The 27513-nt window shown below is 35.8% G+C and overlaps 1 protein-coding gene across 1 annotated transcript in view; it reads right to left on the bottom strand.

Moving 5' to 3' along the window:
- The window catches only part of ZNF385D (zinc finger protein 385D), a 981405-nt gene extending 955127 nt beyond the window's left edge, over window positions 1-26278 (bottom strand). The window contains exon 1 of the mRNA XM_054552513.2: window positions 25965-26278. Coding sequence (XP_054408488.1) covers window positions 25965-26070 — 106 coding nt within the window. The 5' untranslated portion in view covers window positions 26071-26278. The remainder of the gene's footprint in view (window positions 1-25964) is intronic.
- Between the last annotated feature and the right edge of the window lie 1235 nt (window positions 26279-27513).

Genomic DNA, 27513 nt, shown 5'->3' with positions numbered 1-27513 from the left:
CATTATACCAAGAAGAAAACTAAAGTTTAATGGGTGTAAAATGTATCCAATGAACCAAATCCAATAGGTGATAAAATTTTAATCTAAAGCCAGGCAGTGGACACCCGACTCTTAACTACCATTTGCCTTTTATACAATTTAGAAACCATTGTTCAAGAGTTAAGTGCTATTTTATATATTCTTTTTTTAAAAATTCAGTTCCCTTCTTCTCACCTCAAAAAAACCCCAGTGCATTTTATACTAATCATGAAAATAAAGACAACTAGGTAGTTTTCAAATGTGTTGATGTTAAATGCAAACTACCACTTTTGCCTACTTTAAAAACAAAATTTCCTTTTTATCCAGAGTGCGACACTACACTATCATAATGCCATTTCTCATTCTGTTCTGGTTTATGATCAGTCAGATGTTGTTAATACTCTAGTGGAGAATACAAAGACAAGTATTCACCTAAGTAGTTGACCATTTGGGACTTTCAATCTCCTATAATATAACTGCCAACCCACATAATGTACAAACAAAGAGTAAAACTTCAAGGATTATTGTAAGACACTGCAAAAATGAAAATGACATAAAGAAAGAGACACATACTTTGCACCATATTGTATGTTTTCGTTACCCTTTCCAAAAAAATGTGTTTCATCTTGAGCTATAGAGCAAAATCATATGGTTTGGTCATAACATGTTTATTCATCTTTAAACAATGCATTTAATTAAGTTTATCATGGAGATTTTAAAAATGGCTTTGACAAAAATTCAATTTATAAGAAAATATTTTGTTGGTAGCATTAGAACCCATTTATTTCAGGTCAAACCACTGCAGGGAAGAAAGATTCCTCTCCTTGAGTTTTGATCCATACAGTTCTGAACTGAAGTCAAAAGGTCTCTCCCAGTATCATAATAGTAAATGGTACTTGATCTTGATCTTGCCCCCAAGGAAGAGAAAGTAAGTGGAAGCTGACGCAATTTTAGAAAAGGCTAGCTAACATCAGAAAAACTGCACAGTTTCAAAACAATCAGACATATCAATAGAAACTTAGATCATTTGATGCTCAACAAAATAAAAATCTGAGTTAGAAGCTAAATAAAAATAGATTCTCCAGCTTGGTAGTGTTGTTAGAAAGGTTAAGATAAACTGTTGCTAAGATTTAAAAATGATATGACTGTTTCACTTTATGGGTGCCCTAACAATAGAGGATTACACAAAGAAATGGCAATGGAAGAAAATCTCAGCTATTAAATTTAGGAACAAAATTTCTAAAACCACATTTATACAGAACTATATAGTCTCTCAAAAAAAACCTTCAATTTTGCATATAAATTAAGAACATTCTAAGTTTCTTATTTCAATAAACTCACCCATCACTCAAACAACTAGATTGAATAAAATGGAATGTGCAATATCTAGAGATGCCTTCAATATGATTGCTTTTTCTTGTTTCACTTGAAATATGAATAAATTCCTGAAGAAATTATAGGACCTCTACTTCTGGAATTTTGTGATAATTGCAGCATGTATAAAATCTAACTAAGGTCTACACTTAGAATATAAATAATAATATACATTTTTTAACTGGTACCTGTCTTTCAAGGAGCCTATATTAATAGGAGAAAACAGGCACATAGTGATTAACTGGCTTTTTCTTAAGTAATATAAGCCCATTGTTACAAAGGCATTGTTATGAGCTGACTTATGCACCCCCCTAAAAAAAAATTCTATGTTGAAGTCCTAAACCCATTATACCTCAGAATGTGACTATTTTAGGATAACCTTTAAAGTGATGACTAAAAATGAAGTTGTTAGCGTGGTCCCTAATCCTATTTGAATAATAACCTTATAAGAAGGGGAAAGTAGGCCGGGTGCGGTGGCTCACACCTGTAATCCCAGTACTTTGGGTGGCCGAGGCAGGCAGATTACCTGAGGTCAGGAGTTCAAGACCAGCCTGACCAACATGGAGAAATCCCATCTCTACTTAAAAAAAAAAAAAAAAAAAAAAACAAAATTAGCCAAGTGTGGTGGCGCATGCCTGTAATCCCAGCTACTCGGGAGTCTGAGGCAAGAGAATTGCCTGAACCCGGAAGGCGGAGGTTGCGGTGAGCCGAGATCACACCACTGCACTCTCCAGCCTGGGCGACAAGAGCAAAATGCTGTAAAAAGAAAGGAACGAAGGGAGGGAGGGAGGAAGGAGAGAGAAAGTAGGGTACAGGCACTTATAGGGGAATATCATGTGAAGAAACTGGCAGAAGACTGCTATCTACCAGTTAAGGAGAGAGGCATGGTGATAGCAGACTTCTGGCTTCTAGAACTGTGAGAAATTAAATTTCTGTTTTTTAACCCACTCAGTCTGTGGTACTTTGTTATGACAGCCCTGGCAAACTAATACAAGCATGTAGACAAAGCTAGCCATTAATAACTTACCTGCACATTGCGCACATGTACCATAAAACCTAAAGTATAATAATAATACTAAAAGAAAAAAAAATAAAAAAATAAAAAATAAAATAAAAAAATAAATGGCATAATTAGATAAAGTCGCTCATTCCAGGAGTTATCTGAGAGCAAATGACTCCAACCAGAGCATATGCTAATTGTTCCTATTCATGATCTAAGCAATTAATTTTACTATATAATTACTCTTCATTTAGGTTAATATTTGCTTAAAATTCAGAACTCCGTGTCTCCTTCTCTATACTATACCTGTCTCAAAGGTAAAAATCCCAATACTTATTAATCTTTGTATGCTGAGTGCCTAGAACACTACCTGACACTCACTAAATGCTTTCAGAATTAAATGAGCCCATGAAATAAACAAGCAAATACATGTTTGGCTGAATAGTAGCAGCCGCAGAAGAATCTCAAGTTGAACCTAGATAATTACAATATGAATTACTTGTTCACCATATTCACTGTCACAATGTGAATAGTGTTCCTAGGGGCCTTGTGTAGGAAAAATGTGATTCAATGGAAAGACTGCTCAGTGTGGAGCTAGTTGTTATGAGTTCTAGTGGCAATGCCATACTCTGAGATAATAACTTCCCAATCTTCTTAAGTGTACACTGGTGATATCTGTCTTTCCTACCTCACACGTACTGAACATTTACTCTTCAAGAAAGAGAAATAAACAAGATAATGCAATTGAACATACTTTGTAAAACATCTTTTGTAAGATTTGACATTTCTGGGACCAAACCCAATGTTTTACTATTTCTGGAAATCCTTCATTTTAAAAAATGGAAGGCATATATGATCAAGGATGTGTGACAGATAATAAATGCACTGGACCATAAATCAACAGGACACATGAATTTTTATGCAGTTTCCAGTGCAATATTTATGGTCTGGGCCCAACCACACTAAGCATGAAAATGAAGGAAAATTCAAATGTACACTGAAAACTACTAACTTCAATAAATTTCTAGACATTGCTATTATTAATTCTCTGAACTCTTGTGTACGACAATAATCAATTAATAATATAAGATGTAACCACTCATGAAGTTGCAAAATACAAGCAAAAGATTACAAGTGTGAAATAATAATAATGCAATGCACAAAATGTGAAATAAACTTGGCTATGTTGTAAGTAAACATGAACATAGAGTTTAACTGTTCAGAATATAACCAAAAATGTTTGGTAGAACTTTCTAAAGTTTTCTCCTCCTGTCTTATGAATTCACAATGCTCAAGGCCTGGATGTCCAATACAATACCGCTTTCCATGATTTTAGACTAAGTGTTTACATGCAAATAAGTTTACCCTAGGAAAAATTCATAACTGTTTCAACATGTTAATATCAGTTGCTTATAACTGTGTCTCCGCTTTGCATTGTTTTATGTCTTTTCACTTCAGATTCAATACTATTTTTTAAAAGGAAAAGATGTATGGTTGAAAAATATCTCAGTAAAAATTTCTTTGTGCAGTTAACCCTTTAGGATGGGATTACCCATGTGTTTAATTACTCACCTTTGAACCCAAATGTGGATGATATCACAATAAAATATTGACGATAAAATATATTGCCCTATTAATGATCAAAGTTCTAACTATGAGCATTTGTGGCACCAGTCCATGATAAATCTATGTGTATAAGCTATTGATTCCAGGCTTGACAAACCTTAGCAAATTCTTAATTCAATTAATGTTTGTTGAAGACACCTTATGTACAAAATATCACCTAGCCATTATCTTTGTAGAACTTATAATTCAGTGAAGATAAGCATATACTCATGTAACAATACTCCAAAAGATAATGTATTTCATATTTTTTTTGTTTTTTTCACATTCAATTATACCTTCCTTTAGAGAATGAATACACTTCTTGACAGAGTGCTCATTTTGAATGTATAAAATACATTCTTCTGTGGTACTAAAACCATAGCTAGAATTCATCACATTTTAAAGATACTGTTAATAAGCACCACTTATTGCATGGTAGGCACACCTTAAACCCTAGGTACACCTAAAACTATTCTGGGGGATATACATTATTTTTCACTTCACTGATGAAGAAACTCACTCTCAGTAAGGCTGCACAACTTACCTTAAGATATCATAATTAGGACATGTTAGAAGAGATTCAGTAGACCCGCTTCCCCTGGCACATACTCTTATCCACAATGCTACACTGACATCAGTAAAGGACAATTTACATTGGTTCTTACAGCTGCATGTATATCTACAATTATCTCAAAATAAACATGTTAAGTTAAAAAAGCAATTAGCTTGATAAAATAACCACTCAGGTTATTTTATAGGAATGCAAAGTAGCCAGAATTGGTTTTGCTTTCCATAAAAACAGTAATTTTAGCCCAGCTAAACGAATATGCTGCATTCTAATGTCACTGAGATTCTATCAAAGCCCCTCCCTAGAAAGCATAGCAATATATATCTACCTATCTTTTCTCCTTAGACCATTCTTATTTAATTTAGAACTTTCTGAAAGATTCTCTCAGAAATGAGCAGTTTATACAAAGACAAGGGATACTAAGACACAAGAGATATAAATAATGAAAGTTAACAAGCATAATTACTGAAATACTTGGCCAAGCTGTCTGGAAAATACCTTAAGGGTATTTTCCAGATACTAGCATTCCAAAAATCTAAATCAGATTTTTATACACAAAGCTACAATATAAGCAGTACACTTGCTATAACTAAGTTGCTTCAAATACGAATACATCCAATAACTCTGTATAATGACAGTAAGCTAAAAATCCAATGCAAACAAGCCTACAATGATACTTGGTGGTAGTTTAAGACTAACTAAATACATATCACAAAGCACATTAAAGATTAATTCTTATATCTTCAACACAGGCTTCAAGTAATAGTACTATCATGGGTTTCACAAAATTCATAATCCAGAGATCTGAATTGCATGCCCTCCACCATAAAAAAAGAAGGCAATTCAAAAATAAGGTTGAGTGAGAGATTTAAGCTAGTTTTCCTTCCAAATATAGAATGAAAATGGTGCTAACCTGAAGAGAGAGAAAAGAACTGCTTGTGTACTTATTCATCCTTATGTGGGCTTTCTTTTATACATCTTTTTTATCATTACCTCATATTGTTCATGTAGCCAACATAAAAGGGATATGTTAACGTTTCCTTATCTGAGCCAGCCACAAACCTTTACACAGTGGCAAGGAAGAAATGATTCTGCAGCAATATGATGGGTATCACAGACTTTCTTCCATCCTGCAAGACTAAGAAATCTGTAATAAGTTTAAATAGGAGGTAATTTACAATCCTTACTTTTCCTGGTACATGTGAAAGCAAAATTGAAGAAAAAAGCAAGGCAAAAGTTGCCAGTTTCCTGCCTAAAAATCTTTGACAGGATTTCCTCCCATTCCTCATCTAATAAACTTATGAACATGTTCAATTACCTACAACATGAGGTGAGTTCACCATGGCACTGCAAAGCATTTTAGGCAGTTTAGATCCATTTAGGTTAGCAGAGCCTCTTTTCACAATCACACGTTATCTCTGTTCCTGTGCATGACACGGTGTGACTGAGGTTTGCATTTTCCAAGGTGAAAAATGTGATTCACAGCCCAGATGGGCGATTTGTCTTAAGATTCTTGGATTTCAAATTAAGAGATTTCTTTGGATCTTTGATTCTTATAATATAATCATTCCCTAACACATTTTTAGTGAGTGGCTTTATCTTGACCTTACTGAACACAGCAACCATCCAGGTCTCTATAACTTCCTATCACTAAAGGTTTATGTACAAACATTCTAAGGTTTTCAGCAAGCAATTCCAAATTATAAGCAAATATGAGTAATTCATTCACTCTAAACATATTCAGTAGATAAAAATTTGGAGGCATACATAGTTTTCCACAAACAACTATTATGTTTTCTGTTCAAGTCCCTCTTTCCATTAGATAGCAGGTTCCTATCACGCTTCAGTCTAATTCTATAATCTTTCAGTCACTTTCAAGTTATTAAGAGTCACTCAATATCCATTTTAAAACCTCATTTTCATATGTGATTAGAAGCTCTCTTCCTTCCCTCCAAGCCCTAGAGTTCTACATGGAGGGACATGAGGCCTCATCTTATGTCACGATGTCTTTGTTTCTAGATGGTTCCTTATTCCACCAAAGATAAGGTAAGAAGGAAGAGGAGGAAAAAAGATGTTGAGTTCTCTGCACAGGCAGTAGCTAAGGAATCTGCATTTGTTACACCCTATTCCTTCCACCTCAAGCAAATTTCTGGTGTGGGAAATCTAGTTTAGCTTAAATCCATAGGCCTGCCAGAGCTTCTTGCTACTGGAATCTCTTCATTCAGTGTATGTCCCCCTATCAGAAAAATGGGGCCATTCACTCATCTGTGCCATGCCAAGTAACAGAAGCACAGGCTGTGCCCTTGGCACTGCCTCTTTGAATTCCACCATGTCTCCTGGACCATGACCATGCCCAAGCAGCATCAGGTTGTCATCCAGGTCAGTGGCTCAGAAAATTTCATGCAAAATACAATCACTTCTCCCTGATTTATTGTTGCAGTCTCTGTATATTTGGTAGACCTCCAAGTACAGGAGATGTGCCCAATTTGAATTCACGATGTCCTGATATAATTGCTTACTATGTGCCAGACCCTGCTATCACAACAATAGAATGTGAAGATCAATCCTATGTCCTCAGACTGTAGCACTATCCCCCCTTCCTTGTTGCAGTCATTTACTACCCACTTCAAAATTTTAGATCTTGTCTCATGATCACTCTTTTCAAAACTACTTTTGTCATAACTCATGGTGATTTCAATATGCAATTAGACAGTCCTTCTACAGTCCTATTCCTTCACTCCTTTAACTAGAGCATCTTACTCTCCATCCTACCTCAGCCACACTCTCATCTTTACACTTTCCGATTAACTGAGCAAATGAGTGTATCTTTTCCCAAATCTCAAACATCTCACTTGCCAACCTCCTATCTTTCTGGCTCATATGTTCTACTACCAGGACTGAAATCATTGTTGATCTCCCACCTCCCCACATTTCAGTGTTCCTCATTTTCCTTCTTATCCAATATAAATTCCATGGGCAATCATTCTAATCACAAACACATATGCACCCTCCATTCCCTTGCCTTTTTCTTGCATTATCTTCTTTTTTTTGCTTGGCCAGACCATAGCTTTGTTAACTCCAATGCTCCATCTGCTTCTCACTAGCATCCCCTCTGCTGAATGTGGAAAGAGAAACATAGTTATACTGATTATTGGATTTTTTATGTAGCCTTGGTTTGAAAGCCGGTTCTCCAGCTCCCCATCCCCATTTTCCAACTGAGTAATCTTAGGTAAGCTATGAACATTTTCTATATCTCAGTTTCTTCAGTTTCTTCATTCACAAGATGAAGAAAACATCGGTACATATTTCAAGTAGATAAAGTAAGGATTAGAGTTAATGTATGTAAAGCAGTGCTCCGCACTTAGTCTTGATAAATGTTGGCTGCTGTTGCTGCTATTGTGAAAAATATTTTTCTATCTTTGAAAAACACAAACTCAATCCAAGAGACACACTCAAATACCTTATAAAAATTTAATTATCTCCAAAATATGACAGAAATCTTGATAAGAAGGAAATGAATAGATTGTATTCATTTAAATTAAATTGTATTCATTCAGTTAAATTGAATAAATAATGTATAATAAATTATACATTAAAACCTTAAGGAATTATTTAGTTACCATGGTTTTAATGGTATAACAATATCCATCAGGCATGTTTTCTTCAAACTAGTGACTCCCATATTGTTTTTATCATAACCTTAATTTTAAAAATGCAGACAATAACAGAGAACATCAGGAAAACATATAATCAATTGCTCCTTACCAGAAACAATCACGGTGCGGTCCTTGGAGTATAATAGTCTTCTATGCCTGTGCTGTTTAATATGGTGCTGTGGTTACTTAAGCAAAATTTGAAATTCAGTTCATTAGCCACCCTAACCACATTTCAAATGCTCAATAGCCACGTGCCACTCATGGCTACCATACAGGAAAACACAGATATAGGAAGAATAGCACCCTCATTGCAGAAAGTTCTACTGAACAACACTGTTTGTACCCTTTATTATACAAATTTAATTATAAAATTGGATAAATTGAAATTATACATTTGTTTGTGATCCTCTATATTTACTTATGATATAGTAAGTGTATTTCAATGTCAATAGATATATTTTCTGCCATATCATGTATCATGTTGTTGGAATGCATTTTTGGTCCTTTATATAGTCTCCATCAACTTGCAAAGAAAGTTGCAACTATAAACTTATCATCAAATCTTTATGGGTATGAGATAGTTTCATTAAAAAATACATTTTAGAAGAAATTCCCATAAGTTGATTTGTTAGATCAAATAACGTGCATAGTTTTTAATCTCTGGATATATGTTTTCAAGTCTTTTGCAAAGACTCATCTGAATCTATACATCTATATTTTACATCACACATATTCTTTCTAACATAGTTACTTGTTATGTATTTCAGTAAAACAACAGTCAGACCTAGGAAAATAACAACATATGATATAATAAATAAAATAGGCGTATACAAAAATGAAATGAAGTCTCAGAGCAGCAGCTGTTTAAGAGAACTAAAAAGCAACTAAGACAAAGAATCCAGTCAGCTCCATGATGACTTAAAGAAGGTACCTGGAATGAATTCCAAGAAATAAAGGAAGAAGCTGGCCAATGTTAGCAAGATGATGAAAGAAAAGATCCTCTGTTAAAAAAAATTCCAGGAAAACTTCTAAAAATCAACATATCAGACATGAAGCAAGCTAAAAAATATATTATGGAATTAAATCATCTATAGAGTATAAGAAAGGAACATTCATTTGTCCTTAACCTAAGGAATAATTAAAAACAGATTTTTGGGATACACAGTATACAACCATATCACAAATTTATCAGTAGAACATGTTAACAAAGAACAATATATTTTCAGGTCATAAAAATATAGAAGCTACAACACATGAAAAGCTGTATTACAGCAAATAGACACATAACTCAGTAAATTCTGTGTGTCATCTTGTGAGTAGCATTTTTATGCATGTAGGCTAAAAATATTTCCAATTACTTTCCAAAGATCAAGCATGTAAAAAACCTATGCAGAAAAATAAAACTTGTTAATTTGTGTAGTTATATGAGTCTCTGTAAGCAAATATGCATGTTTTAAGCAGCTTGAGATTTAACTACTTTGAATTCCAAGGACTGTGTGGAGGTGGAAATCAAGACACCAAACCATACAAATACCACGTAACAATGCATCTATGTTTATACCTCATAGGTACTCTGTTTTGCCTTATTATTGGGCATTTTAAAATGGTCTACACATGAAACAGCAAACCACACAGGAGGTATATTTCAATGGGTATGGCATGAAAAGTTTTGTATATACTGTTGTTTCAAGTATTATCTTCGCATGATTTCTCTTTTACTATCCCCTGATTTTTTAAGGAAAGCATTTTACAGTGGGTATTTGAAGTGGGGCAGCAAACAGTGAGGGCAAATCTAAGAAAGGTGAGAAGGAGATAGAAGAGGCCAGACACAATGTTGTCCTTGGCTATAGAAACTTCTGTCTGAATGAGATTCCAGCAGGTCTTCTGTGCTAGAACTCTGTTTCCCAATTGATCATCTTTACAGCTAAGATTTCAAGGAAATATAAAGATATGGTTGCAAGTACTGTATGAATATTAGATAGGTAGATAATACATAGAATGGAAAGTGTTATGACTTAATTCCTTAAGAGATGGCAATAGAGGAATCGATGACAAATCAAAGACAATGCCATTCAAATGGGATATTTCTGAGTTTAGTCAATGCAAAGTTATTATATAGACAGATAGATGATAGAGTGATAGAAAGATAGATAGATAGCTCTAAACATTTTACAAAGTAGATTCAAGGTGAAATATTTAAAAGAAAGAATAAGATAATATCACATATGACGAATGGGAGGTTTGAGTGGTAGTAAAATCAGAGTCTACTATTAAGTGAGTAAAACATTTACTATCCAAAAAATACCCTATCTTCAGTATGTATAGGAAACAGGATAGCAAGTTATAATAAAACCTACATTTTACTGAGCATATTAATTATATGAAAAAGTACAATAATAAGCATTAGCACATAAAAAGAAAATTCCATCACTGATTATCAAGAAGTTCACATACATAATTACATAGTACTTTTCCTGTCTTAACACAATGAAGCTTTCAGATGGGAAGAAAAATAGACCAGAATATATCATTATCTCTGAGTTTCCAAGTGAACTTGAATTGTTTTTAAGTTTCAGGAAGTTTTTAAGGGAGAAAATACAAACTGAAGAGTAGTTCTGAATTATAGTAATAAATGCACTAAGAAATATCTGTGGTTGGTGGTGGACAGGTTTTCTTACAGACCCTCTACTACCTTTCAATTAGATGCAAGACAGATAAATTAATGTCACTTATTATCAAGCAAATACTTTTAGAGTCTTAGGAAATTCTTTTTAATGTGGTGATTTTAAGGTGACTGAAAAGTTTAGTAGAAAACTTGGAAGTGCAGATATAAATTCTTGAAAGCATACAGTTATGTCTTTACAGTATTTTATTTACATTTCTACTACAGCATTATATCAGTCAGGATATGCTAGGTTATGCTGAACTAACAAAATCCTAAAATCCTAGTAACTTAAAGAAAAAAAAACGTATTTCTTGTTCCCTCAATATACTCATATTAGGTCAGCAGGTCCTCTGTTCCAAGTTATTCTCTCAGGGTCACAGGTTAACAAAGGCTTCACCATCTGTAGTAGTGTTTGTCTCTGACAAGAAAAAGGAAATTTAGCAAATCACACACCAACTTTTAACACCTTCTGCCAAAAGTGACATATCACTTCCATTCACATTTTATTGGCCACAGCCAATAACATAACTTCTGGAGTAACTTAACTTCAAAGGGGTGGAGAATTGCAATTCTTCCAGGTGATCAGAAGAAGGAGAACAAGAAATATTAGGAAACAGATTTAAACATTACAAGCATTCGATATGCTATATTTTAAACGGTCTGTTTTTCTCTTTCTCAGTTACCTTTGAGCTCCTAGAAAGAAAATGTTGAATTATATCCATATTTCCAAAGTTTGTACCTTATGCAGTGCTGGGCACTCAATAAATATTTGTTGAATGAATAACAGGGACAGTCAGCAGTGTCAAATATTTCAGCATGTTCAAGAAGTAATACTGAAAAGAGACTTTTGGATGTGACACAAAGTTCACTTGTAATAACTGAAAAATTGTCCCAGAAATATGAGAAATTGAGGTGAGGAAATGAAGACAAAGCATAGATACTGCCCTTTCCAAAAGTCTGGAATCAATTCCAAGGAAAGGTTTTCCGGATCTCACCATTGTTGAGACCAGTCCTAAATTCCATCAATATACCCAAGGTGGCAGAGCCTCTGCAAATATTCAAGGAAGACAGCTTCATTTTTGAACAAAATGCAACTTTGTTCAAAAGTTGCATTCTGCATTCAAGTAGCAGCTTGAAGAAAGTTATTCTATATAGAGGACAATACAGCAGGTCTGGTGGGAGAACAGATGGAAGGAGAGAGTGAAGTTTTAAGACAGAGGATGAGTAATTGATGAAATGTTTAGGCAGCACCAGGAGGAAGTGCAATCATAAAATAAGTGGGCATTGGGACAGTAATCCTTTTGAGATGAGGAGATTTGAATCAAAATGGTGGTAAATAGAGCTGTGACTTGTACTAAAAGAGAAATTTTGGAGATGTGCTTGCCTAATGGTCTTTATTTCATCTGAGAAGCAAAAATAAGATACTATTTTGAATGTGGAGCAGGCATTGGACAGAGGACTTAAAAAGCAAGGAAAAATTTAGAATGGCCTTTACAGTAACAGAGCTACCACGGATTACAATGGCTGAACGGCATTGATAATGGATGCCTAGTGGGGCTTAAATGTTAAATGACAAAGACACTCACCTACACAGTTATTGGAACCATCTGTATGACTTAGTGTCTAGATATCATAACCCTACAAGACATCTGGTTACATAGCCAGGCCCAGTACCAGGAAATTCAAGCAGATGATCCCTTTCTGCCATTAGGCAAAAAGTATACTGCCTTGACTACCCATATTTTAAAAAAACAAACAAACACAAAAAACCCACTTGATAACTACAGTTGATTATTTTAACTTAATTACTGGGAACAAAATGAAAATGCAATGTTGAATAACAAACATCTCAGTGGCCACTTTAGATCTACCATCATTAGTTAATGCTGGGAGGCGGCTGGAATTGATTCGATTAACTTAAAATATACACAGAAGTATTATTATGCAACATTCAAGAGGTTTTTCTGTCTTGTAGAATCCAATATCACCTAAAAAATGAGCAGGTGTCTCATAAAAGAAGAACAAATAAGATTTTTAAAAAGTTTGCATTTTGTTCAAAAATGAAGCAAAGTCTTCCTTGAATATTTTCAGAGGCTCTACTACCTTGGGCATACTGATAGAACTTAGGACTGATTTCAGCAATGGCGATTTCCAGAAAATAAATGTAACAATACTAACGACAGGACCCTTTTAGGTTCCCCATATTTATAACAGAGCAATAATTGTAACTCATTGTGTGTCAAGATTGGTATCTACTATTTAAATGTATAGAAATAGTTAAACTCTGAGAAAACAGCCTTGGTATTGAGAGACAGTCATGTCAAGAAGAAGTGGAGCTGAATGGAAGGGTAAAATGATGAATTCAGTTTGAGACAACGGGAATGCCAGTTAAAATGATAGGAAATAGTGTCCTATACAGATAGTATATCTCTCATTGGTAAGGAAACTAGTTATGAAACTTATATAAACAAATGAATTTATAATATCATTTATATTTCTTGGCCATATGACTATTTCTTAAACCTGAGTCATAAGAGAGAATTAGATATACATATTAGAGGCAACATAATGTTCAATAAAAAGGTATTTTACATGTATAATTGAGTTCTTAAACGTATGTATGGAGCCACTTTTTAAACATGAATGGGAGGCTAGAGCAAAGCTGCAAATAAGAAACAGCTTTGGCTGGGATTACCGTGATTATTAAAGCTGTAGGCACTTGACTAGCTTAAAAAATATCCTCTTTGGTAATGGTTCTGATGTTTTCTTGGAAAGTATTCACAGTTTAATTCTTACAACTTGTCTCATTTTCTGAAAAATTTTAGGAACTAAGAAGCCAAATGCTAAATAAACCATAGCTAGTAATGAAAAGCATTATTTCTTTCTTTAAAACATGTGCCTGGTACTTACATTCTTTTAGGCCAAACTACTTTTACTATTTTCCACGAAGGTATGCCAAGCCACCCTCAAACTAGCCCCTCAATGACTCCCAAACTATTTCAGTTTGTATACACACATTATACTCCCATCCACACACAGACGCGCTCATGAAGTCAGTGCCACAGGTTTAGCTCCAAACACAATAAAGATTGCACAGTACTTGGCAGTATCTTAAAGGACATGTTCCACTATGTTTTCTATATATTCGACAATAATGATCCAAATTTTAATAATATATTATCATTTCTTAGACTCGATTTATTAAAACCTTAGTAAGAGGCAGCTTCTAAGATTCATGGCTATTTATTTTAGTAACAAAGTAATGACATGAAGTCTTAAGAACTCTTTCAAGGTGGAACAAACACCAAGTCCTCATATGCCCTATTCACAGTAGGGAGCACGAAGGGCACTTTGTGTTGACATACATTGTCTCACTCCTCTGTTCATGCTTTAACTGTTAGAAACAAATGAACAACGCTTCAACTTTAATGTTTAGACTCTCCTTTAGCGGGAATTTACGAAACAGAAATGAATAACTGTATTCCTAGGAGATGCTATTAATCGGGGCAATCACTCAGCACATTTCTGTTTCCTTCAGGTTATACAAATTGAGAACCTTCTATTATTTGATTATGCGACCCCTCTAGAGATCAATCACTATTATTACCCAAACCTTTTATTACTCTGAAACACAAGGTCGATTATTAAAATATCCCATTTCATTTATGAGGATGAAAATTCACAGCCTTTGCTGCTCAAAACAAAACTAGTTGATGTTGCATCACAAACACATCTGGGAAAGTAAAGTTGCCAGGTTTTGAATTATCAAAGGGATGATGTAAAAACAAATTCATTGAACAACACAGAATTTCCAAACTCAGCTAATGGACAAGATGATTCATTGTTCCGATGTGGCAAGACTAAATAGAAAGCCAACAACTGGGAAAGGACAAAAATGCAGAGACTGGAAACTTTCAAACTTGGGCATGGAAAGCAAGCAATTTGCTGTAATCAGAATGTAATAAGTAGCATTAATTTATAGGAAGATGTCTTTTAGAGAACCAAATTAGCCTAATCAATTTAGAAACTTATTAATGGCCCTGACAATTTTCCTTAAGGACCACATCAAGGTACAAAACTGTTAGAGTCACTTCAGCATTCGCATAAAAGTAGGTTATCTTCACATCAAATCTGACTATGGTTATGAAGCCTATCTTGGAGTACATTTTGAAGCAGTTTTCAAATTAAAGTTTCATTAGTGCTCCCTTAATACTGTCATTTATTGATTGTTCTCATCTCCATTCCATTCATGTACTATCATTTTCCTCCAGTAAATCATTCCAATGTATGATAGACTTAGCAGAAACTATTTCTCTGTATATGTGGAAAGAGAAGGAAACTATTCAGGGCAGCAGAGAGACCAGGCTTCGAGTCAAAAATAGTTCACTATTTAAAGTTGCCACCCACAAATTACTTGATCTTGGAAATCACTTGACCTTTCTTAGTTTTGCTTCCTTATCTAAAAAGAGAAAGTAATGCCTACCCACCTAATTTGTGGGAAGAAACAATAATTCCAACAGTAACTTTTGTGTTCTGTGAAATACTATTTAACATAAGTTTTTAGTATATGAACTAGTAGGAAAAATAAAAACATTTTGCTCTAAATAGACATAGAAATGTAAATCCCATCATTTCTAATGGCAGACTTTTGTTATTATTAGTTATAATTATATTATTAATATATTAATATGGATGTATGCTATTTGGTTTTTTCAAACCCTTTACGCCTGCTAAAACTTCTGAATTATGGAAACTTTTACTTTTGTTAAGGGCAACTTTTTAAGAAAGGAATTCTTTTTCCTGGCTTTTTTTGTAGTAGTTCTTCAATTCTTAAAAATTTAAATTAAGAACACATGTTCTAATTTATGATCTGAAAAGAGAAAACTCTTTTTAAGTATCATCTCTTCAGATTAACTTGCATTGTTTTTTTTATTTAAGAAGAATCAACGTGGAATATATTGGCTTAGACATAATTTCTGAATAATTAAAAATTATGCCACTAATAAAAAATTGTTACAGATCCAACTGCTCACCAAATTCCATAGGAACTGAAAAACTATATTGAAAGCAATTTTCTAAGGTCAAACTCTTCTTTATGAGGTCCTAAAATACTTTTTTAACTCAGTCTACTAGAAGCTGTCAATTAACCAGTAATTGAGATGTGTCTACTTTATTTGTGAGAGAACAAATGGAAAGGCATATCAAAATCATATCTTACAGAACACAGGTTTGAGTACTTCTTTACTTATCATTCCTACCCTTAAGGAAATTTATCTTTATCATGAGCATCTCAATGCCTAGCTTTTTAAACTTTTTAAAAGTATAATTCACATAGAGTACTGCATAGATCATATTTATACAACTCAATGAATTTTTACAAGGGAACACTCCTAAATGACAGAATATTATGCTGTTTTTAAGGCAAATTGCAGAATATGTTTAGACTCTGATAGCTATTCAGCTCAATTTTCCACAACCCCTATGTCTACCAGGCAGCAGAATTTAATTATTTGTTTCACAAATGTTTGGGGGCCCCTACTTTGTTCAAGGCACTGACAGGCATTGCAAGAGGCAGAAAGGGTAATAAAACAAAATCTCTACTGTCGCAGAACTCATTGTCGAGATTACTGATGTTCTATGAGATCAGCAAAGAACTGAATTATCCAGGGAAGTCCAACTTAGTTCACTGTGCCCTACTAATTACTTCTTAATAAGTTCCTCTTCGGAGAACCCAAGAAGTTGATATTTTCCAGGCAAGAGAGTATATCTCTGAGATGGCAGTAGAGGGCAAGGTCTACCACTGCCTGGACCTTGCCCACTACTGCCACCTTAGAGGTACTCTTTCTTTCCTGGAAGGAATCAATTTTCTCAGATTCCCCAAAGAGTCAAGCAGACCCCAGCTTCTAAACCATCAGAAAGTCTATGAGCACTCAGAATTTGTCAGAATACGTGAGCTCAAGCTCACTGACCCGCACCCACTGTCAAAAGCAACATTAAAAGGGGAAAATGGATAGGGCATTGTCTAAGAGGTATGTAGCCCTCTCATCATCCTAGAAATTAAGATGTTTGAAGTTGGACAAGGAGGCATCCAATAACTAAACTTTTTTATATTCTGTAAGTATGATTCCTGTTCAAATCTTTGCTACATTAACAAGGATGTTGCTCACTGGGCCATTCAATTCTTTCTTTATGAAGACTCATGAGAAACATTTTTTTCACATTCAGTACCAAGAATGGTTTTTTATCTGGAAAAATAGTATTCTGATTATATCTGCTTCTTTGGGTCTAATGGCTGTTTAAAAACTTATGGTTAAATTGATGGACCAAGTCTGGTGAGTGTGTATTCTTACAGAACATAGGTTTGAGTACTTCTTTACTTATCTTTTCTACTCTTAAGGAAATTTCTTGTTACCATAAGTGTCTCAATGTTTCGCTTTTTAAACTTTTTAAAAGTATAATTCAAATACAGAGTACTGCATAGATCATATTTATACAACTCAATTAATTTTTACAAGTGAACACTCCTAGGTAACCAACACCCCAAAGCACGAAGCAGAACATTTTGGCATCTTACCTTTTCCCTCGACATTAACCACAATGTGCTTATGAGTTAGCTTTGCTTAATATTCAACTTTACTTAAATGAATCATGCTTTATGGGGTTTCTACCTTTTGATGCTCAACATTATGTTTGTGATAGTATTCATATTCTAGTCTGTAATTATAGTTATTTCATAATCATTCTAGGCTCTTTTTTTTGGAATTTGATTTAGTGATCCTTTACATACTTTTTAAAGTCATCTTAAACTCATTATTTTAAACAAAGGTTTAGAATAGGCAGTGAGTTTTGGGATACAACATCAAAGGCACTGGCAACAATGACAAAAAATAGACAAATAGGACTTTATGAAAATTTTAAAATTTTGTGCAAAAAGGACTTATCAACAGAGTAAAAGATAACCACAGAATGGGAGAAAATATTTACAAATCATATATCAGATTAAGGATTAATATCTAGAATATACATGGAACTCCTAAAATGCAACAACAAAACAACTTGATTAAAAATGGGCAAAGGACTTGACTAGATACTGCTTTAAAGGAGACATACAAATGGCTAACGAGCACATGAAAAGAGACTCAACATCCCTAATCATTAGGAAAATACAAATCAAAAATACAATTAGATACCACTTCACCCCCATTAGGTTAGCTACTATCAAAAAAAAAATAGAAAATATGCATTGGTGAAGATGTGGAAAAATTAGAAAACTTGTATGCTTTTGGTGGAAATATAAAATGTACAGCCACTGTGGAAACAGTATGGCAGTTCCTCTAAGTATTAGAAGTATTATGTCATCTAGCAATTCCACTTCTGAACATATTCCAAAAGGACTGAAAGTAGAGTCTTAAGGGATATCTGCGCACTCATGTTTATAGCAACATTACACCAAAGCAGCTTTATACAACAGCTAAACAAAAGCAATCTAAGTGTTTATGGATAGTTGACAAGAAATGCAAAATGTCATATATACACACAGTGGAATATCATTTAGCCTTAAAAAGGAAGGAAATTCTGACACATGTTACAACATGGATGAAATCAAGTTATGTGAAATAAGCCAATTACAAAAAGACAAATACTGTATGATTCCACTTATATGAGGTACTTAAAGTAATCAAAATCAATCATACAGACAGAAAATAGCATGGTGGTTGCCAGGGGCTGTGGGCAGGGAAGAATGGGGAACAACTGTTCAATGGATACAGAGTTTCAGTTTTGCAGGATGAAAAGAGTTCTAGAGATGGATGATGGTGATGCTTGCACAACAATATGAATGTACACTGAGCTATGCACTTAAAATGATTAAGATGATAAATTTCATATTATATATATTTATGACAAAAGACAAAGTATAAATAAGTAAACATTGTCTATTCACTGAGGGTGAAATATCAACTAATATCTAAGAAAAAAATTTGAAAAACAAAAAAGAATTCTAAAAAATGGTTCTTACCTTTCTGGTTAAACTCAAGCCCAACTAACCAGAACATCTCATTAGTTGATATTTCCATGTAATTACATTATGTGGTCAGTCGATGAGATGTTTATCTTTCTAAAAAAATTTTTTTTGTTTGCAAACAAACTTTCATTATTTTAGTTCAATCTTTCACAAACATACTGTACAGAGTCTTATATGGTATAAAACAAAGGAAAACATCTCTGTCTGTTCAATTTAACACAACACCAAAATAAAGCAATTAAGACTTTGGGGAATTCAAAGGTACAAGAAAACAAAAAGGTTGTTACTAATTCCTCAGCTTTTTACCATAAACACTTGTCATTTAACATAGTGTTTGATACAGTTTCTTTCATACTGCAAATACTTTTGGTCTTTCCTCCCTGTAGAACAAATGAAGAATTAACATGAACCCCATAGCATCCTCTGAAGGAGGTGAAAAGATAAAGCTCCTAGACATAGCATTCATTTCCATTAAATTTGCCAAAGGAAACTGTTAATTTGATCCTGTTGTTATTATTATTCCTGTAGGATTTATTGTACCTCACAGTATTTATTGTTTCCCAAAATAAGCATCATTAGTTGGGGATTCAGTATTTTTATGTGTGAAAATTTCAGAAACAATAGATTCTTAAAGATAAGCTGAAAAAAAATTTTTTTTTAAGCTTGTCCTTATTCTTTACCTTGTTTCAAGTTATATACAGTACAATCAATCAGAGGAAGCAGAGTTCAAAATTTGGCCCTTCCTGGCTGTGTATATATTCTTTGGCATAGTTTCTTATCTCTAAAATCAGTTTAATAATACTTTCTTGCCCCTAAAATGCTGAGGTTAAACATAAAGAGCCAACTACACCCAATAGAAGTACTCAATACTAATAAGGTAGTCATTGTCTAGGGTAATGCTATTATTTATACACTGGTCTTTACACTCCATGAGGACAGGGTCTCACTTTTTCTGTCAACTTTGATATTCCCAGCACTAGCACTCTCCAGGTACACAGTAATCACTCATACAATATTTATTGAGTGCATTATGTTAGAGTGAAGAGAGCAGAAAATAATTGATTGCCCTGTACATCTTTGATTCAAAATCTGATCAAAATTAAAACATATTAAAATAATGTACTTTAAAAATAAATTTCTGGTCCTTCCTGCATTTTTCACATTTTACTTATGTTGGGTCTGCTGTCTTTTCACACATCTTGCATAATATTTTTTAAAAGATGATTGTGGTAGACAAAATAATGCACATCCTCCTCCCACTCCTGTACTTTTCAGTCCTTACTGAAAATACATTAGTTCCTAATCCTTAGAACCTGTAAATGATAACCTTATTTGGAAAAAGGGTTTTTCATATGTTATTACATTAAGGATTTTTAAGCGAGGAGATTATCCTGGATTATAAGGGTAGGCTTTAAATGCAAATATAATTGTCCTTATAAAAGAGAAACAAAGAGAGATCAGACACTCAGAGAAGAAGGCAGTGAAGACAAAGGCCGAGATTGGAGTGATGTGGCCACAAGCCAAGGAATGGCAACAGAAGCTGGAAGAGGCCAGGAAAAGATTCTCCCCTAAAGCCTTCTAAGAGAGCAAATCTTTGCCAACATCTGGCTTTTGGCCAGTGATACTAATTTCAAACATCTGGCTCTAGAATTTTGAAAGAATACGTTTCTATTGTTTTAAGCCTCCAAGTTTATAGCAATCTTGGTACAGTAGCCATAGAAAACTAATATATGATGATAATAAAAATGGCTAACATTTATGTCTTACTAGGTACTAGACACTATTCAAAACACTTTACGTATATCACCTTATTAAGCCTTCAATCAATGCTCTGAGATTTATTTTCACTAGTTTATATATGAGGACACTGAGGCAAAGAGAGGTGCAATAACTTGATTAAATTCTCACCACTTTTAAAGAAAAAAACAAGGATTCAAACCCAGCCAGTCTAGTTCTCAAACTCATACTCTTAAAATGCTACACTATGCTAAATAACTATTTTTCTCTATGATTTTGATGTCAAGTTTTACTATGAATAGAATATACCATGAAGTTACTGTGAATGTAGAATTTATAGCCACCTGATAACTCGGTCCAGTACATGGAACCTTTGTTCTTTGAATTCCAGGTGATCTGGATGCCTTTAGGAAACTGAGACGCCTAACTTCTGCAAGTTGTACTTAACTAAATACAATTTTAAAATCTAGATTTTTTTTTTTCAGAATGCCTTCTGGAGTTTCCTGTGTTATTCTTTTGTTTAAGGAGCACCTGAAAGAAAAGATACATTTCATTCTTTTTTTCTTTCATTTCAGTTGATGATAGATGGAGACTGTTGGAGAAGCAAAGGAAAAAGAAGTCTCTAATAATCTCTTCTATTATAAAAATTGCAGAGAATAACTCTTCAGTAATAAAATCAGAACACAAAAGATAACAAAAAAATTTAACAGGGAACATCTGGCCTCATGTTATCAGAGACTCTGAGGAAAATCCTCAAATGGAACTTCCTGACACTGTGGCATAATAATGCATTTTATTCTCATGCGGACAAATAGGTCTAATGACTAATCAAGGCACATCAAGATCAGTACTGTTTCCTGAAAGATGGGCTACATAACTACAAGGAAGGAAAATGAAAACTCTCTTACTGAAAAGTCACTGAAAAGACCTGTTTTGAAATGCTACGTGCTGGCTTATTTTGGTAGATATAATTCCATAAACAAAGAGAACTGTCCCTATGTGTTGCAAATAAGGCAAAAAATTAAACATATGTTAGGATGACATTATAGGTAAATAAATAAAGTAACTAAGTGATCTAAAGGTCTCTATCCTATTCTAAAACTGTGTTCTAGTATACTCTACTGGTTTATCAGAAGGTTAGGAATAAGATACTCTTTGAGACATATCCCAATCTAGGCAAACTACTAGAAATAGTACAGAATCACCTGAATATGATTAAAACCATATTTATAATAGGATAAAGGCCTTGTAAAATAATTTGATTCATCTCTGCCCCTGGGTGTCCTTCAACTTCCTCTAATTGCAAATTTTTTATGTTAATCATGAGTTATTCCAAAATAGGGAGTGTCTTAATCAGTATGGGCTGCTACAACAAAATACTATGAACTAGGTAGCTAAACAACAAACATTTGTTTCTCACAGTTCTGGAGGCTGTGAAGACCAGGATCCAGGTGCCAGCAGATTCAATGACTGCGGTGGGCCCTCTCCTGGTCTGCAGATGGCTATCTTCTTGCTGCATCTTCACATGACAAAGAGAGGGTCCTCATCTCTTCCTCATCTTATAAGAGCACTAATCCCACTATAGGGGCTCTACCCTTATAACCTCATCTAACCCAAATCATTTCTCAAAGGCTTCACCTCAAATACTATCCCATTAAGGGTTAGGGCTTCACAGTATGAATTTGGGGGAGATATAAACATTCAATCCAAAGCAGGAAGACATCACTAGTTTTATCAGGCTCTAAAAAAGTAGAAGTAAATACATTTTTAATGTACTAGAATGTTTTAAATGATCTCCAGTGTGTCATCTACTTGTTCAAAATATAAATTACACTGGCAGTTTTTGGGTGTGTAATCTACAGAAGCTGATCTCAGCTTCCTAAGTGGCAATTTAAGCACTTGCTTGATTTTCAACTCACCGGCTTTATTTTATTCAGTTTCTCACTTTAGAGTCCTTGTCAGAAAACTAAGAAGTACCATCTACCTTGAGTTCCAAGCTCTTGAAACATTCAAAATTACAGATCCTTTTCCAATATTAGTTTCTTCAATCTGGGATGTCAGTGTGACTCATGTTTATGGAGCTTAAATTACCTTTCAGAGATCTGGTTGTTCAAATCAACAAATAATATCAAAATATTAGTCCTATTGTTTGAATATTAAACAAACATTTTTAAAACAGTAGAAAATACATACATGTGATTAGAAGTCTAACCATTTACAAGACTCCCATTGTCGTGAAACATTTTGCAGTTTGACTATTCAAGTTCATAATTAGTTTCATTACTTTAATACTCTTCTAAATTTAAATATGTTAGCTACTATAAAAACCTCCTTAACTACTGCCAAAAAATAAAACAAATCTCTAGGCAAGTTACTATGAGACATGTAGATTTATTTGAAAACAGTAAGATACCATGCGAACACAATGAAACATAGTAAATTATCTTTAATTTCTCAAAGATTTTGTATTTTCCAAAGCTGTTCCCAAATTTGGAATATTAATAGCATTAGCATCCCAATGGGTTTATACAACTTTTATTTGATAATTCCATTCATGTATGGATAAATCAGATCTGTGACTTAAAATATATCATCACTCTCAAAATAAAGTATAATTACAGGTAGTGAAGAAACATGACAAAGTTATCTTACTTGTTCTTACTCCTACTTTTAAAACCTCAAGATCTTTATAGACAGTACTAACATTACTTAGCCGAAGAACTCATAAGTAATGAGTTTATGAAGTTGGAGATTACAAGAAAATAATGGATACTGTATACTCAGCCACCTGCATACACTTAGCAATGAGAAATGCAACATTTTAATTAAATTACAAAAAAACTAAGTTAGATGTGACTCATCTAATCTTTGTTACTATAGATGAAACACTGTTTTCCTGAATTGCAAACATTTTCATTATTGAACTTTGGATGCACCTGGTAAATAGCAAATCACAGCAGGGGGAGTAATTGTTTTGAAAATACTGTTGAAAATAAAAAGGAAATTTTAAAACAAGCTGCTTGTACCTCTTAATGGAAATTTAAAATCCTGTCAGGATCTGAGCTTTAACTATAAGCTGGCTGAAATATGAAAGTGTTCATGTAGACCTCAGGATAACTCTATAGTCACATAAATATGATGTTAGCACCAGACATGTTTGATGTTATAAATCACACATTGTTAAGACAAGGGCTATAATATAGCACTATTGATTTACAATAACAGGACTCAAAGAACGTCATTCAAGATGAACACTAAGATCTCAGTGTTCTTCCCTCTCTAGAGCTGGCAGGCCGAATTATATAAGTGCCACACAATTTTTATTTTATTTCACATCTACAAATTCTGCATTCTGTTATATTAAACACCTCAAATGGTTGGGTATAAATCAATCTATGATATTACAATCACTGTATGAATTTTTCATGGAATTAAAACTTAGAGAAGTCTATTGCTCTCATTTTTCAAGTGAGGCTCAAAGAGGTTGTGTAAGGGTTAACAACCGACTTTGGAGTTCTGCAATCTTGGATTACGAAACCCTAACTCTGGGACTTTTCCCAATTTAACATCTCTAAATCTCCTTTTCCTTGTCTACAGAATGGGGATGGTAACAACGCCACCTTCTTGGGATTGTTATGCATTTACATTAGCTGTAGAGTTTGGTGTTCAGGGAATGGGAAACACATTTTAGGTGTTATTATTAAGTAACCCCAAAGATCTCTCAACCACATTGTCATAGAGCAAAAATAATTCAGAAACCCTGATTTTTGGCTCAGGTCTCTTTCTCCTAACACAGACAACTTCCAGCACTTCATTTCCTTAAATCTGAGATAATACATTAGCTCAAGATGTTTGTCCATTCCCCCAGTCTACATTTTAGCTCCATGAAGAGAGTGCTCAAGTTAATTTCTAAAAAACATCTGGAAAGAAATGTGAAGAAATTGCAGCAAACCCAGGACACGCTGTGTTGCATCAATCTACATAATTTGAAATGACCCATATTTGCCTTTCATGCTTAGAGACCAGAGTAGTGTGACTGAATTACCAGCATAGGCCAACGAGTGGCACGACAACCCAGAGGGAGGAAGACCTTTCCAGTCGGTTTTAGAAAACATCGTGAACCAGAATTCAGTGGTCACCTGAAAGGCACATTTAACAGACCAGCTAGCAAACAGACTCAGCAGAACAGAGATGATTTCCCCATCACATTCCGGGAACACCGCAGAATTAGCATAGAACAGCGCCAGCTCTAGGGTCCTTAGTTACATCTACAGAATGTCAGATGTTCTTCTCAGTCATTTCAAGGTTCCAGAATTGAAGACAGTCCAATGCCCAGGAACCACGTATCACTCGTTTGAAATCACAGACCAGCTCAGACTAAAGCACCCATCAGCACAATCTCCAGAAACACACGAGGTGGACAAGCCTGATTGTAAGGGGGACTGATCTGGAATTGGGCATTTCACACAGGGTGACACCATTTTGGAGGCTGCACGTGTCCTCTGACCCAAATTCATACACACAATAAAACGTCTCCCAAGATGCAAGAGGTCAAAAGGTACACAACCCCGTGCTCTCTTCTAATTTGGTCCCCCAGGTACTCAATGGAAGCGTAAAAAGAGGCACTAGATGGCCAAGAAGACGATCAGATTCAGGAGCCCTGGCTTACACTCAGCCTCCCAACCCCACCCTAAATGTCAAAGTGATTTCCTTGGAGGGAGGCTTCATATAACTCAACAGCTTCTCATCCTGCCCTCAAAACGCGTGTATCTCAGGTTTTTTTAAGTATTTATTTTAAAAAAGAAGAAGAAGAAGGAAATGAAAAGGAAGCAGGAAGCTGTCCCGCTGTGTTTCTTTATCCCAACAACTTCGCCAGGTTTCCCCCGAGGAGGGAGCATGCCTCGCACACACCCAATGAGAGACAGACAGCAGGACCTCCTCACCGGGTGGCCCAGCCCTCGACTCTGGACAGAACCAGGCTGACCTCGCCCCCCTGCCTCGGCCTCCCCTGCCCCTTGGTTCTCGGCAATGAGCTGTGACCTGAGACCCTCAAGCTCCGCGCTCTTCACTCTGGCCCCGCAACCTCACATCTCTTCTCCGTGGCACCGAGAAGAGGCAGGGGGGTGTGGACCGATAGTGCGGGATGCCGAAAAGGTGGTCCAAGGCCTGGGCGGTGCGAACCACCATTCCGCGCCCCCCATGCGAGCCTCAGCCCCTCGCGCCTAGTATCCCGCAGGGGCGCAACCCCAGCTCCTTGCCCGGCGCCCCAACGAACTCCGCCACCTGAACCGAGACACCTCTTTTTGCACTCAACTTACCGCGGCTGGGCTGAGCTTTCGGCGCCCCCAGGAGCTTTTCTCTCCTTCCTCCCACCGAGCTCTTCATTCTCCTGCTGGCGGCTGCCCGGCGCCCTGGCCCTGGCATCCGGGAGGAGCAGCCGCTGGGGCTGGCTGTCCCGGGAGACGCACGGCTGCCCGCCCGCAGCTTCAACGGCGGTGGTCGCCGCGAGCCGTGAGCGGCGGCCAAGGAGAACGGTCTCCGTTGCACAGCGCGTGCTGTCCCTCCGGTACGGGCTGGAGGTGGCAGTCAGCGCGCCTCTGCCTCCGCCGCGCTCGCGGCGCTCCGCACGAGTCCCGAGCCCGCGTCAGCCCAGGTGCACCAGGCTGGGGAGAGGTGCGAGCCCGCGCGGAGGGAGGGGCCCGCGGCCTGAGAGTGCCGGGAGAGAGCGAGACTGATGACCAGGAAAAAAGAAACCTGGAGACTAGAGGCGAGGAACTAGCTGTAATGGAGTGAGTGGGTCGTGGGTGTTAAGGGGAAACACGAGGAGGCGAAATGCATCTAGAAACTAGAGATATTGGAAATGAGCTTGAGTGAGCTGCTTTTTGAGTGAGGCTCGAAAAGGGGGCTTTCCTTTTGTGCTTACCTCCTTTATCCTCCTGGTTTGGGTGCAGTACCTGACAACAACTTCCCCCACACTCTCATATTTAACTGTAAATAACGCTAACCTCAATAATCTTAGACAGCAGATGCAACGAAATCTGGTGAAGCTACTGCAAGTATACAGGGGAGTCCCACATCCACAAATCCCACATGCCAATCCCTCTGGAGGGACCCATATCCTACTGAGATTTCTCTCCTTTTACCTGTCTCCTCTCTCTCACAAGCACACCCACTCACACACTACAGTACCCTAGGGATGAAATCACACGCCCGCACACACTACAGTACGCTAGGGATGAAATACCTTTTGTTGCTCTGTTCTAGGACTTAAAGTGGGTGTGTCTCAAACTTTACTTTGCACAGGAATAACCTTGGGATTTTATTACAGTTCTGATTCTGATCCAATAGGTCTGGAGTGAGGCCTGATATTCTGTGTTTTTAGTGGTGTGGCAGAGGCTGCTGATTGAAGAACCACATTTTGAGTTACAGAACACAAATGAACAAAATAAACCTGCTTTCTAATATCAGCAGAGCCATTATTTGTAAGATAATCTGAAATAACAAAACAAGCCCTGTTTTCATGGGGTTTCAGGATGCTGTGGAGGCCAAATAACTTATGATCGTAGTGCCAAAGGATAAAATACCCTATAGGCAAGCTTCTCATTGTTATTAATAATTACTCCGGATAAAATCATTACGAATACTAATGCTGATGACAGGGTAGAGAGATTTTGGTAATTTACCACTCTACATATTCTCAAGAGAAGCTCTGAAAAACGATCCACAGTGACCACCCCACAAACACACCCTCATTTAGAAAGAAAATGTAAGTAATATCCTCTAAGGGGCAGTCTGTTCCTCCCAGGAGGCCATCGTTGAATTTTCCAGACATGCAGCACTATTCGAGTGTGTATTAACAAGTAGCCA

This window comes from Pongo abelii, chromosome 2 (assembly GCF_028885655.2).
Source record: "Pongo abelii isolate AG06213 chromosome 2, NHGRI_mPonAbe1-v2.0_pri, whole genome shotgun sequence".
Taxonomy (NCBI): Eukaryota; Metazoa; Chordata; class Mammalia; order Primates; family Hominidae; genus Pongo; species Pongo abelii.
The sequence above is the reverse complement of the archived record's forward strand: the minus strand, read 5'-3'. Positions and strand labels throughout refer to the sequence as shown.